The 14,706-nt window shown below is 43.7% G+C and overlaps 1 protein-coding gene across 3 annotated transcripts in view; it reads left to right on the forward strand.

Moving 5' to 3' along the window:
• COL26A1 (collagen type XXVI alpha 1 chain) overlaps nt 1–14,706 on the forward strand; it is a 221,085-nt gene that overhangs the window by 196,187 nt on the left and 10,192 nt on the right. For 2 of the 3 annotated variants that reach the window (XM_084650887.1, XM_084650888.1), the window contains exons 8-12: nt 1,100–1,192; nt 3,445–3,506; nt 7,787–7,849; nt 12,006–12,050; nt 14,010–14,054. In XM_084650887.1, the coding sequence (XP_084507013.1) occupies nt 1,100–1,192; nt 3,445–3,506; nt 7,787–7,849; nt 12,006–12,050; nt 14,010–14,054 (308 nt within the window). The remainder of the gene's footprint in view (nt 1–1,099; nt 1,193–3,444; nt 3,507–7,786; nt 7,850–12,005; nt 12,051–14,009; nt 14,055–14,706) is intronic. The other variant, XM_084650889.1, reaches the window with a different exon arrangement.

Genomic DNA, 14,706 nt, shown 5'->3' on the forward strand with positions numbered 1-14,706 from the left:
TCTCTTCTCACCTTGTCCTTCACTGCCCCTGCTTATGAATCCAAAGGAAGGTCAGAAGAATAGAGAAATGTTGATTACAGTTAAGGCCAACAGCAACAAAGTCAGCAGAGGAATAAATTCCTGAGCCTATGGAATTGGTTGGGATCAAGTGGCTGGAGCAGTGGACATGAATCCTCACTTAAGTCAGGATACCTGGATTCTATTCCTAGCTATGTGGCATTGGGCAAGTTACTTAACTTCTGTGCCTTAGTCTCCCCATCTGTAAAATTACATATTGTCTACAGCACTTTTGTATCTTCAAATGAAAGGTGCCACTCTAATGGACTGCAAACTATTAGTATACTAGCATAGGAGTCCGTAGATAGTGTGTTGGGCTGATATTCAGACACTTGATGACCTGGTGGCTGCATATTGGCTACCATGGCGGTTTGGTGGCAGTGCTCTGGGCTGCTATAATGGTGCAGTAGCTCAGCACCATTGACACCAGTTATTGGGCAGTCACAGGGAGACTCAGAGTTCATACATGACTTCTTGGATCACTGGAAACCAGTGGTCTTAGAGGTGACATCTGTAGGCTTTCACAAACACTATTGCTATGCAATGCAGTAGCAGCCTTTTGCCACCCAGCTCCCTGAAGGGGGCGCGATCCAGTCTGCTTTGGCGACTGGCGGCAGGATTCAGTAATTAAGCAAGAACACTGATTTGGAATGAGGGGAAAATTCTTTGGGGCAATTGGAAGAAACAGGGTGCAGGGATGAACAAGAGGCGTGTGAAAGAGACTAAATGTAAACGCACTTGATCCGGAGCCAGTCTGTCCACATAATGGCCTAATGTATAGAGCCTGAAGAATGAGATGATTGCTTTGGCACCTCTGGTAGAAAATCACAGTTTTATTTTTCAATGAGCTTCTGGATGAGTTCCCCTCAGAACGGTCAGGGAAATTGTTCTAATGGTCAGAATTCCACCTAATTAAACACTCACTCTCTCCTTGGCCAACAGCTAGCTCGAGCTTTCAAACAGCCCAGTGTGAAATCCTGACTGACTGGACGCTGCAGTTGATAATTTTCTCAATCGTTAATTCCTCTGCTCTTTATCACAGATGGAGAACCCCAGCTGGCTTCCACCATCATAGACACGATCATGGCTGGTTTGCCAGGCCCACGTGGCGCACCAGGGCCTGTTGGGCCACCAGGTAACTGACTAAATTGAACTAGACAGCTTTAACGAGGAGAAACCAAACCAAAGATTCTTCTCAGGCTGTGTGTGTGAAAGATCCAGTGGCATAGTTTATTCCGACAGGATGCCTGCCAGGAAAAGCAACTGGACCTGGCTGCAAGAGTTTGGGCTCAAAGGCCTTGGACTAGTCAGGGCGGGTGCAACCACTAGGCAAACTAGGCGGTCGCTTAGGATGCCAAGTGGTTGCGGGTGGCGGTGGAGCGGAGGTGAGCTGGGGCAGGGGGGCGTGGGGAGGGCCGCCTGCAGCAAGTAACGGGGGGAGGGGCGTGGCGCACATGGGAACCGCTCCCTGCCCCAGCTCACCGCTGCTCCGCCCCCTCCCCTGAGCACCGCCCCGCTCTGCTTCTCTCCCTCCCAGGCTTGCGCGCTAAACAGCTGATTGGTGCCGCAAGCCTGGGAGGCGGGAGAAGTGGCGGTGCGCTCAGGGAGGAGGCGGAGCAGAGGTGAGCTGGGGCGGGGAGGGCTGCACGAGGCTCCCGGGCCGAGGGAGGGAGGGGGCGGTGGGAAGCTGCCGTGGGGGGGGGGACTCCCCGGGCCGAGGGGGGGAGGGAGGGAGCGGCGGGGAGCTGCCGCGGGGGGGCTCCCCGGGCCGAGGGGAGGGGGTGGCGGCGGCGCAAGGTGGAAGTTTCGCCTAGGGTGCGAAACCGCCTTGCACCAGCCCTGGGACTAGTGGAGGCAAAGCTTTGTTAAAGGGACGTCTTCAGAGCGAGGGAGAAGCCAGTTTGTAACTGTTTGCCTCAGCAGGAGCAGAGTTGACACCAGCTGTGAAGAGGCATTTTATAGAGTCATGTCAACCCCTCCATTTTAGCTGTGGCTAATACAAACCCCTTTCTGCAGTCATGGCTAAGCAGCAGTTGTGCAGAAAAGGACCTGGGGATTACATTGGACGAGAAGCTGGATAGGAGTCAGCAGTGTGCCCTTGTTGCCAAGAAGGCTAACGGCATATTGGGCTGCATTAGTAGGAGCACTGCCAGCAGATCTAGGGAAGCAATTATTCCCCTCTATTTGGCACTAGTGAGGCCACATCTGGAGTATTGCATCCAGTTTTGGGCCCCCCTACAGAAAGGATGTGGACAAATTGGAGCGAGTCCAGCGGATGGCAATGAAAATGATCAGGGGGCTGGGGCACATGACTTACAAGGAGAGGCTGAGGGAACTGGGCTTGCTTAGTCTGCAGAAGAGAAGAGTGAGGGGGGATCTGATAGCAGCCTTCAACTACCTGAAGGGGGTTCCAAAGAGGATGGAGCTAGGCTTTTCTCAGTGGTGGCAGATGTCAGAACAAGGAGCAATGGTCTCAAGTTTCAGTGTAGGAAGTCTAGGTTGTTTATTAGGACACGCTATTTCACTAGGAGGGTGGTGAAGCACTGGAATGGGTTACCTAGGGAGGTGGTGGAATCTCCATTCTTAGAGGTTTTTAAGGTCAGGCTTGACAAAGCCCTGGCTGGGATGATTTAGTTGGGGTTGGTCCTGCCTTGAGCAGGGGGTTGGATTAGATGACCTCCTGAGGTCCCTTCCACCCCTAATCTTCTATGATTCTATGAATCCTCAGAGTACTGTGGGTCCGGTGGCACACGAGGCCCAGCGATCTCTTCACTCAGTATTGCACTCATTCTCTTTCAGAAATCCCAGGTACAATACCTCACTTGGTACAATTGCTTTGTGGATTCTGATCTAAGATTTCTCTTGGGACCAAGGAAGAATAGTCATTTAAAAGGAGTCTGAAATTTTGCTGCATTTCTTACTTCTTACATTATTAAAATTTTGTATATGGCTCTAAAATAATTCCAGTATGGAAGGATGTTTTACATCAGAATGTGCATCTATCTTCTGTTTGATATCAGTGCTTAAGCCATGTCCTGATGTTCAAGCGAGATTTGTGTAGAGAGTGAGAAACACACTAATCAGGAGTAACGAAAGAAAGAGTTTCAGAGTAACAGCCGTGTTAGTCTGTATTCGCAAAAAGAAAAGGAGTACTTGTGGCACCGTAGAGACTAACCAATTTATTTGAGCATAAGCTATCGTGAGCTACAGCTACATCCGATGAAGTGAGCTGTAGCTCACGAAAGCTTATGCTCAAATAAATTGGTTAGTCTCTAAGGTGCCACAAGTCCTCCTTTTCTTTTTGTGAAAGAAAGAGTGTGACTGAAATTGAGGTTCCTTCTTTCTAAATGTCTCTAAAACTGTCTCAGATTATGATTTTATCGCCAGGACCCCCAGGCAATTCAGGACCCAAAGGGCCCCCAGGACCTATTGGAGTTCCTGGATCACAAGTAAGTAATTTTATCCCATCCCATGCCTTGGAGGGGGCGGAAGTGGGGGAAGGAGGGGAGCGGAGCATGGAATTAAATGCAAAGCAACTGATCACTGTAGATGAAATGTTTAATTAGTAGAGCTGAGTGGAAATCGGAATTTGCATCTAGCAAGAAATTCCAATATTTCAATACTTTATTTTTATCTCAAATCAGGACAAAAAGCTGAAATACTGAAATTTTTCTCAAAACAAAATGTTCTGAAAAATGTTGATTTGTAAATGGCAAAATGCTCTATTTTGGTGTTCTTAAGCTAAAGAAAACATTTTGATATTCCCAGGCAAAACGTTAAGTTTTGGTTTATTTAACTGAACCAAAACATTTCATTTTGAGCCAGTTCAATATTAAACTGTATCTCCCTATGAGGTCGCATTGCCTCCTGGGAGTTTTAGTTTGGGTGCCTGATGCCCCCTTTCTCTTGGGCTCCCTGGGCCAGGCTGGCTTGCTGGACTAAATCTCCCATGATGCACCATGCGGCTCAGTCAGAGGAGAGAGTGTTGTATCATGGTATACATAGTCTGGCTAGGGATGCTGGCCCCTATGAGAAAATGGGCCCATGAGATATCTGAACTATTGCTCCCATGAGGCAATGCAGGACTGTAGGGAAATGCAGTTCAACAAACCAAAATATTTTGATGTGGGTTGATCCAAGCTGCAACAAAATATTTCATTGCCTTTTTCAGAATGGAAAATCAAAAAAGCTTTGGCAAAAATCAAAATTTCCCCCAAACTGCATTTTCAGTCAAAAACCATTTAGATGAAAACATTCCTGACCAGCTCTATTAATTATGTGTGGATAAAAAAAAATTATTGTGATTGGGTAGATCATACAATTTTGACAAGGTCCCTCATAAAAGGTTATTGTGGAAAACTACAGAAAGAGGGGCTAAATCTGTTCACAGATTGAAAATTGGCTAAAGAAAAAGAAATGAAGTGATGATGAATAGTTGACTAGTGGTAATTATTTTATAGTGGGGAACCCCAGGAGACCTATATTTGGGACAGTGTTCCAGAATGTGTAGTCCAGCTGCCAATCCAAACTATTTCAAGGACATAAAACATGGATAAAATGATGATAGGGAATTAGGAAAATTGGGGGAGATATAGGGGGTAAGTGATTTATGTCGAGGGACATAACCTTGATTTCGGATAAGGAGGAGGTTGGGGTTGCAGGGGATTGGAGAAATGGGATTTTACTGTGTATTTGTTAATCACTTGGAAGAAGAAATGGACAGCAAGTTGGTGAACTTTGCCAATGGTGCAGAATTGTTTCAATTATCAAATGCTATGGAGAACTGTGGGAAATTTCAGATGACTATAAACACACTGGGAGATTTGGCTGCAAAATGACGGCTGCAATTTCACATGATTAAATGTAAAGTAATGCACAAGGGCAAAACAAACAGAAGCTTCTCTTAGACTCCGGCCTCTGAACTTGCAGGATATACACACGGGGTGGGGGGAGGGAGGGGGAAGAGCCTTAGTCATGGTAGGTAGCTTTTAAAGATGGACTGAAACTTCAGCTGGTGGAAACTTGTCTAATTCTATTGTTTTCAAGGGAGCTATGCGGCTTTCCCTCAGCGGAAGGTCTGCCCAATCTTTACTGACTACAGAAGTGCAGCCTGTACTTTTCTTTTTATAAAGTGCTAATGTAATGTTCCAAATCTTACCGCTCAAAGTCAAACATGCAAAAATTAAGGATGCCTGTCTGCTCTTATGAATTATGAGTCTTAAAATTTCATGATTTCTTGCTTCCCCCTCTCCTCATGTGGAGCTTTTTGAGCTGTACACAAGAGAGTCTTCCAACAACTATGGAGCAATTTAGCTACACACGTGTGAGACTGTGTCCTACGGCAGAGCTTAGACACAGAAGCATCAAGGTTTCAATGCAGAGAAGGAGCTTTGCACTCTACGTTGAGAAGATAGAGTCCTCTGCCAGCTAGGCTACATGAAAAAATTAACACATTAACACAAAACTTTAACAAACGTTGTCCGAGGAACCCTGCTCATCTTTCCATATGCCTCAGATACTGCATGCCCCCCTCCTTTTGTTTTTTTAAGCTGCTACCTCTTCTCCCGCGTCTTTCCCCCACAAGGTCTCAAAACTTCGTAAGGGAACGGGAGAACTGGATTATTGATAGCATCATAGATATCAAAAGACTAGACTATTTAGTTTCCTATTAAGTACCAAATGAGTATTTCACCCTGTTTGTTATGAACATCCTTAGCCAGGTGACTAATGAGGGCCTAGTCATGCACCATGGTAAAGATTTTCAGAAGTGATGGGAGTGTGCCTCACTTTTGGAGTGCAATTTGAGACTCCCTAAAAGGCTTGATTTTCAGAAAGTGCTGAACACTTCCAACTGCTGATAACTGGGTCCTGCCTTTTGAGGCCTCTCAATTTGTGCCTCCAAAATCAATCATCACTTCTGACAGTCGTATCTGTTTAGATAGAATAGCTTCAAACTACCATCTTCCTTTAGATCCTGGAGGCTACTATAAAAACGTTTGCTGAAGCTTTGCAGCACCCCATAAAAGTTTGGCAAAGGCCATCCCTAAGGTATGAAAGCATCCCAGCAGGATGGCCAGAGTGAGCAGACAGACCTAAGATTAATTGGATTGTACATTTGAAACCATTTTGATGAGATTCACTCACCCAAATAAACAATTTTCAAATTAAGCCCAATGTGTGCTAATAATTCTGCTCCGTGGGTTGAATAAATCTATAAAACAGGCACCAATTTGGAGAAGAATGGCTTTGTCTCAAGACTTCTGGTAATTAAACTCCTTTGCGGATATTGATCTTAACTCTTTAACCACCAAACAAAGCCATGATAGTGTTGCAAACAAGATAGGAAGAGAAGAATGTTTGTTTATACTCGGCGTTCTATCCTCCAACTCTCCATAACTATTTGTGAGGTGTTAGTACCCACCCTAAGGACAATTGCAAGTGTCTTAAGGATTGCTGCAAACAAGGTCTAAAGACATCTTGGTCTGTTATTCCTTTGCATAGTTAACTGTGCAGGATAACATAAGAACTGTGAAAGTATCTCACGCCTACCCTGCCAGGACTATTTCTAGGATCTTTAAGTCCCCATTCCCATTCAGTCCTTGGCCTTCTGCAGAGGCTGACAACAAGGCAGCCAGTAATGGCTGCAATATGAACAACTGTCCATCATGACCTGGGCTGGGTCCACTATCTATTTCAAAGAACCCATGCCGAACAGTTGTCTGCACTAAGTGTACTACCAACCTGGGCTAGACGTGAACCAGTAACCAAGAGGTTAATCCTATTTTTCAATATCCCATTACCAGTGCCCTTGAGACAATTCCCTCCCGCTCCAGTCTTTGCAGCCCTGAATACCTTGTCATCAGCTTTTAGCAACAAATACCAGTTGTTATAGGTCAGCCTGTTTATAAGCAAAAAACCTAGGCGCTTCGAAAAGAGCCTAGCACGAGGGGTCCTGGCCCATGACTGGGGCGTGTAGATATTATGGTAATACAAATAATAAAGAATAATAATATATGTGCATATGCACAGGGAGCCAGCTGAGAGGTCTGTAACTGCACAAAACTGCTGAAGGCCCTTTTTATGATGCATCTTTTCCTTGATTCCCTGTAACACTGCATAGACTTCATAAATCATCCTCTGTGGGCCTGATTATGCAGATGCACCATTTCCTTGAAAGGGCCATGTGACAGGTTACTCCTCATGTTCAACTATCCTGAATGTGCAAAATGTAATTGTAGAGATCCCCGGACCATTGGAAGGTGGGTGTGTTGTATCTGTGTGGTCAGTGATCGCTGACTGTCCCTGCCTTGAACCTTGTGAAGTCATTTACACCTGTGCAAAGAGTGTGCAAAATGCTGCTATCTGATGCTTCCTATGTGACCTTGGGCAAGTCACTTATATTCTCTGTGCCTTAGTTTCCCATCCTTACAATAGGAATAATAGCACTGCCCTGCCTCACAGGGGTGTTATGAGGATAAGTGCATTAAAGTTGCTATGATGATATGGGCCACAGAAGTACCTTATAAGATAGATAGACAAAGTCACATCTTACACTCACGTCACCCAGGTAAGTGACTACACAGGCTCTCAGGCCGCAGAGAATCTAGCCCAGCATCTTTAACAATAACAGGTGGTTACGCAAGATGTTCACTGGAGACTTTGTTTAGTTTCCATTATGTATTTTTTGAATGGAATGGTAATTTCCTCTTATTCTGCATCTGCCCTCTAGGGTGTACCGGGCTCTCCAGGGCAGCCTGGGCCTAAAGGTTCCAAAGGAGATCGAGGAGAAAGAGTAAGTTAAAACTTTATCACATGTAAAGATTCACAACCAGTTCTGGGCCAGCTCCTCAGATGGGGGAAATCAACATAGGTCCATTGAAGTCAGTGGACCATCTCTGATTAGGTGAACATAAGTTTGGAATATTATGCAAGAATCTCGAAGGGAGATCATTGCACAGGCACAGGGGACATTTTGTTTTCACAGGGTATAAGTTACCTCTGAAAGTTTCAGAGTAGTGAACACTAGATCCATAATGCCTATGGGAACAGATTTTACTATAAGCACTTTAGTACCTAGCGTTTTAGAGGGTTTAGCTCAGTTATGTTGCAACTGGAAAAGAAGGGCAAAGCATGTTAGAGAGAATAAGAACTATTCTGAAACAGCCATTTTTCAGGGTCAAATAATGTTCTTAAAATGTTTGCTTTTACTTCAAATTTTGTCATGTTATCGCTATTCTTGCTTATTTTGTCAAGGACTTAGACGTGTTAGTGCCCAAAATACAGCAAGAGGAGCTTGCTGAGTGTTTCCAAGCTGGCCAAGATTAGGAAATACCAAAAAAAAACCCCGGAAAACCTCATGCGAGGGCCTCTTCTCACCAGGTTACCAGCCCAGTGTCCAGGCAGATTAAAGAGGTTCAGAGCAATATTTGAACTTTTGGTTGCTTCCACTATCCCAGTCCTCCAAAACTCTTCAGGACTGCCCATCACTTACCGTGCCAGACTATGGCCTGTGGACCACTGATGGCTTGTGGAGACCCTTCTAAGAGGGTCTGTAGAATGAAATCTTTTAAGAACTTAGCATTGGGGGAAATTGGATTGATGAGAGAGACACAAAGTGGAGCAACAGAATGAAAAAGTTACCATTGATGGCGTTTGCAGCATGTTTTGGAAAGGAAAGACGGCTGCATAAAAGTTTTAATGCTAAATTTCCAGTAGGTGCACAGAGCAGGAGTCAGGTGGCTGCAGCCCAAATGTATTGCCTTTCTTTAAAGAGGAATTACCTGCATATAGACTTAGGTGGAGGTGGAGCTCACTACCTGCAAATCAGGTGAACAAATCATCTGCGTTTGCCAATTTCTCTCCCATCTTCCCCCTTCTGTTTGCTTTTTCAGTCTGAAGGGCAGAACAGTGTCTGTGGGGGCTTAGAAAGGCAAATGCCAAATGCAGTTTGATTAGTTTCAGATGAGCTTGGAGACTCTCCAAGCCCATGAGCATAACTAGTGACAGGCTTAACCTGCATCGCTCCAGATTTTACATCAGGGCAACAACAACAATTCAAACTAGATTGTACAATACACACACTGAAAGCAAATAAGACACAGAGGTTGCTGATAAATGTAGTGGTCTTTTGTACCTTTCTACCAAATACTGCTTATCTCTATTAGATGTTTATTTCAGTTTTCAGTGAAGGCCACTGTTATTTGTAGTTACATGCGGAGCTTTCTTCGTACATTTGATTAAAGCCCCTTTTTTTAATAGGTGGCTTAATTCCGTAGTTTACACCATTGCTAAATATTACAGATTAGAGCTGGCTGAAATTTTTTCACTGGAACAGCTGAGTTGAAACTGAAATATTTGACATGAAGATGTCTATTTTGATTAAGTTCGATGGGAAAACATCTAAAAGATTTTTATACTCATTTTATTTTGAAAATATCAAATGTCTTTTTGTTTCATTTCATTTTGACTATTTATATATAATATAACAACATTTCAACATTAGGAAAAAAACTGTTTAGTTTTGATAAATAGAAATTGTTTAATTTTCATTCTATAATTAGTTTGAAATGTCTACTTTTTGTTTTGTTTTGGAATTTCCTGTGGAATGGGAACTCCATTTTCCAGCCAGCTCTATTATAGATGAATGGCAAAGCAATAATTAAAGTTTTCATTGGCAGAAGAAAATAACATTTCTATATAGAATGGTGTGTATGACATGGTATTGAGAAAGTAAATAGGAAAGTGTTTATCCTTTCACACAGCACAAGAGCTAGGGATTACCCGATGAAATTAATAGGTAGCAGGTTTAAAACAAACAAAAGAACTATTCCTTCACATAATGCACAGTCAATCTGTGCAACTTGGTGCCATGGGATGTAGTGAAGGCTAGAAGTACAATTGGGTTCAAAACAGAATTAGATAACTTCATGGAGAATAGGGCTATCAATACCTATTAGCCAAGATGGTCAGGGATGCAATCCTATGCTCCAGGTGTTCCTAAACCTCCAACTACTAGAAGCTGGGCCTGTATGAATGGGGCTGGATCACTCAAAATCACCCTGTTCTGTTCATTCCCTCTGAAGCATCTGGCACTGGCCAGTCAGAAGACAGGACACTGGGCTAGATGGACCATTGGTCTGAACCAGTATGGCCATTCTTATAGTCTTACCTTTTTGTTCACCCATATAAATGCTCTTTCCAAGTCAATGAAAAATCATTCTAGACATTGTGCAGGCTTTTTTATACAGATAATATCTGCTGGCTTATGGTCATGAAATCCCTGGCCACCCACGCTGCTTTTATCATCAGTCTGTAGGGGGAAGTGCATGCTGCACCTTTGAATTAGTGTTGGCATCACAAGGACAAAGTGCAGAGACTATGTAAGCTGATGAAGGCCAGAGCAGAACAACAGGAAGGGGCTATCTTACTATCCATATTTGAGGATAAACAAGAGTCTTGATTCATAGATTCCAAGGCCAGGAGGGACCATTGTGATCATCTAGTCCGACCTCCTCTATAACACAGGCCGTACAACTTCCCCAACATAATGACCAGAGCAGAACTGTTAGAAGCATCCAATTTCAATTTAAAAATGGTCAACAATGGAAAATCCACAGTGACCTTTGGTAAATTGTTCCAACGATGTACCTCCTGCCACTTTAGTTCAGTGAATTGCTGCTTGCTTATACTTTTGCATGGGCCTGATTCACCCAATGCAGGATCTAAGCAACTCATATTCTTTTGGTGGGGAGAGTTGGGCCTTATTATATTTTTTCCTTCTCATCAGTATATAGTTCTGCCAGCAGTGGTCACCAAGCATTGCACAGGTCTCTCTAATGCAGTGTTTTTGGTATAGTATCTTGTTCCAAATTGGTTCTTCATATAAAACCAGTGAAGAAAAGGTTGGAAAAAATTATATGTATATATATATGAAAAGGTAGCATTTCTTCTCTGGCAAATGCAAAATCCTACATCCAGCTGGAAGGTTCGAAGCAGCAAAAAAAAAAAGAAGGGGGGGATGTGGAAGGGGTGGATATAGCAGGTCAGAAAATGGAAATTATATTCTTCAGAATATTTAGAATGAAATGAGTTTTTCAGTTCGTTTGAAATGTTTCCGATTTTCTTGAAAAAATAATTTTGAGCCAACTTGAAATCAATCTAAATTTTACAAAAATTCACGGTAGGGGTCCACCCCTCTTTTCCAGGGGGGGAAAAAGAGGGCAAAGGGAGGAAAAGGCAGTAGAGGAAAGGAAACAAAACAAAAAATGGCCATTTTGATTCTATTTGATTTGAATCAAAGCAAATATTTTTCAAATAGGTTTGAAACTGTTGTTTTGAATCGTTTCACCCAAAACCGCCCCAGAAAATTTAGAATATGAAAATTATGAAAAAAAAATTGTACAATTCAAAAAGCCATTTTTCATCAAAAAAATCTATGTAGAGAAATTTTGTCGTTCTAGTTGTGGATAAGAGGGTGAGCATGTGTGCAGAAGGAGACTAGATGGGTATGTGATGAAGTTTTAAGGGAAAATCATAATTAGATATTGCAGAGTCTTTTGTTCAATAGCGAAGGCTGAGCAGTCTTAGCCTATCCATTATACTAGATGGAAGAATGTTGTATTTGGGGGAAAAACTCTAGGGCCAAATTTCTCCCCGCTTTAATGTAGTTGACTTCTCTAAAGTTCAAGAGGATGCAAATCCATTTTACAAAGCTCATCCTGAGATCCTGAACCAAACTTCCCCAAATGTTGTAAGGATTCAGAACTAGTGTTTGAGAGCTATTGCCCATTTTGCTGCCTGCTTGAATGCTGAAAGCTAGAACATTAAGGGAAAAGAACTTCCATGCTGTCTCATGCCTTTATTTGTTAAGCCATTTTAATTCCATTGGTTAAATTACATTTTGTTCTCATCAAATGGAAAAAAAATGACACTTGCTTTATTTCCAACAGGGGCAAGCAGGTCTGTCTGGAGAGAGGGGCAATAAGGGACTGCCTGTAAGTGTTGTATGTGTGCGTGAGAGACAGACACACACACACACACGGGGTGTGTATGTCATGTCCAGCACCTTAACTACCACCTGGCTGGACTATGAGTGATATTACAAGTTCTTTCTGGATGCTAATACAACATCCAGGTCAGGAGACAGCATCTCAGAGATCTGTGCAAATGAAACACTGCATTTCAGTGCTACACTTTATATTCAAGTGCACAAAGCAGTAGAAAATACCTGGTACCTGCCCTGGGGTTGAGGAGCGGGACTGCATGATCTCATAGGCCTTCTCCATCTCTTTGATGGGTCTAGGAGTGGGCCTAGTAGTCTAGCAAAGAGAGCCTGTTAAGAAGAGGAGTGCTCCAACCAACCCTAGTTCTACCCTCAGGAGTGAGAAATTAGTAGCAAAAGATTTGTGCAGAAGATAGATCTGACATACCATACCTCTGCTTTACCCCAATGAGGCCAGATTTTCTCTCGCGTCTATACTTATCTGTATTGTGATAGTGCCTAGTGGACCCAGTCACGGATCACAACTCTGTTGTGTTAAGTGCTGTACAAACAGTCTCTTTGTTCTGTCTCTGCTGCAAAGTGCTTTACAGTCTTACCAGGCTGGCTTCTGCTAACATTCTGCTGGCATGAAGAGGGTTGAGAGGCGCTGTGGCAAGGTGGATGAAACCTTCCTATTGCCAGGGGAGGGGGCACAAGTGGGCAGCAATGATCCTGAAGGAGTTGTTGCCAATGAAGCAGGAAGGACATGCTAATTCAGCACAGCCCCACAGGAGCTGCCTCCTACCAGGCCTCCTGTTGACAGAACTATAAAGCTGCCTCACACGTTGGAACCCTGGACAGACCATCTGCCCTGTGGCTAAGCCATCGAAATTCCACCAGCAAGCCTGAACTCTCCAAACCTCCTTTCTCTGTGAGGCTGGGCTGGAAATCTCCTGAGAACAGGCTTTCTCCCACTAGATCTGGGACTACCAGCTTCTGGCCAGGCTGGGAATCCTCTGGAGCGTCATCTCTCAAGCTAAGTCAGCATTTACATGTGCAGTTCTGATGAAAATGAAAAATATTAGGGAGAAGTGAGTGAATCCAACAAAAAGTTGAATTCCGTTTGAGTGGAAATGTTGGGGGGGGGGGGCGAAGGGGAGGAAGGTAAGAGGGCTCTTGTTTTGCCTGACATGGGTCTCTCCCAACTCTGTCATCTTGCTCAGCTTGAAATGTCTCTGCAATGCCTAGTGTTGCTGAGGAGCCAAGTTCTCATCCCAGCCACCTTACTCAGCAGTTTGTGGACCTTTCCATTGCTCTTTATTTAGCTTGTGGTTTACTCTGTGTATGCCATCTGCTGCTTGGGAAATGCAGACACTTCCTGATTAGATGAGTGGGCAGCAGGGGAAGGAATGTCAGACAAACTGTCACAATACATTTTTACTGAAGAAAGATCCCTAGTTAATGAGCTCTTGTAGAGAGGTTGTGGGTGATGTGGCTAATTAATGGGACCTCTTGTGTAGTGGATATGAATTTTTCTGGAAAAATAAACATAGAGGCAAAGTGTGCATGTTTGGGGGTGGTTATAGTTAACTCCATACTGGTTTTAACGTAAAGCGTTGCTTACGGGGAAAGCCTCACAGTACACACGTGGTTTTGGTCAAGGTCCCTGGCCGCAGCAATCGGACAATGGTTCATTGCAATGCAAACATCATATAGCTCAGGTCACTGTGGGTCAAGTTCAGCTGTGGTGTAATGTAAATAGGTAGACACTTCTGCTGGTTTTGCCAGGGGCGGGGGAGGAGCTGTTACAACTTATGTCAGAGCTGAATTTGGCCCTGTCTGAAAGAACAGATGACATGCATTGTGATTTCAATTTGCTTTCTGCTGATGGGGCTTTATTGAGGGAGGGGATTTGAATGATTTTGGTGGCAAATCTCCTAATTTACATGGAAATGTGTTTGTCTCATCTTAGGGTGAACCAGGCAAGAAGGGTGAAGAAGGAGATAAAGGGGCTGATGTAAGAAAACACTTTTTTACTGCTACCTGGATTTTCTATTGGTGAAAAGATGGTATGGTCCCAAGGGGAGAAAACACTGTCCTCGTTCTGTGTGCAGGACTCCCAGTAATGTAAATGGAGGAGTGCGGGGATTGCAAAGATAAAAGAGCAGACGATGGAGGTGGCATTAACCTCTGATTCAAATATCCATGGGCACTGGCATCGTCAAAATCTGGATCCAAATGTTTTTGGCTTGATCAGTGTCTGATTGCCATACAATTATCAATGGATATATATCCTTACAGCACCCCTGTGAGATTGGGCAGCGCTATTATCCCCATTTTACAGATGGGGAACTCTGGCCCAGGGCAGATTCAGAGACTTGCCCAAGGTGACAAGGAAGGCAGTGGCTGAGCTGGGAATCTTTTGTCATTGTCCAGTGCCTTATCAACTAGACCATCCTTTCTACCTATCTGATCCCACATCTAGTAGAATATGGCCCCCTGACAAGGTCTGATTTTGTTTTTTCAACAGCATGCTCCTGCTTGCCTGCTGATCCCTTACTTTACCATTAAATAATCAAGAGTAAGATATTTGGGACCCAACCAAGAAAGAGACAACTCTCTTCCCCAAACCCACGCTACTACTCAGATAATTTCACAAAATGGCAAGG

The sequence above is a fragment of the Lepidochelys olivacea genome (assembly GCF_965140295.1).
Source record: "Lepidochelys olivacea isolate rLepOli2 genome assembly, chromosome: 17".
Taxonomy (NCBI): Eukaryota; Metazoa; Chordata; order Testudines; family Cheloniidae; genus Lepidochelys; species Lepidochelys olivacea.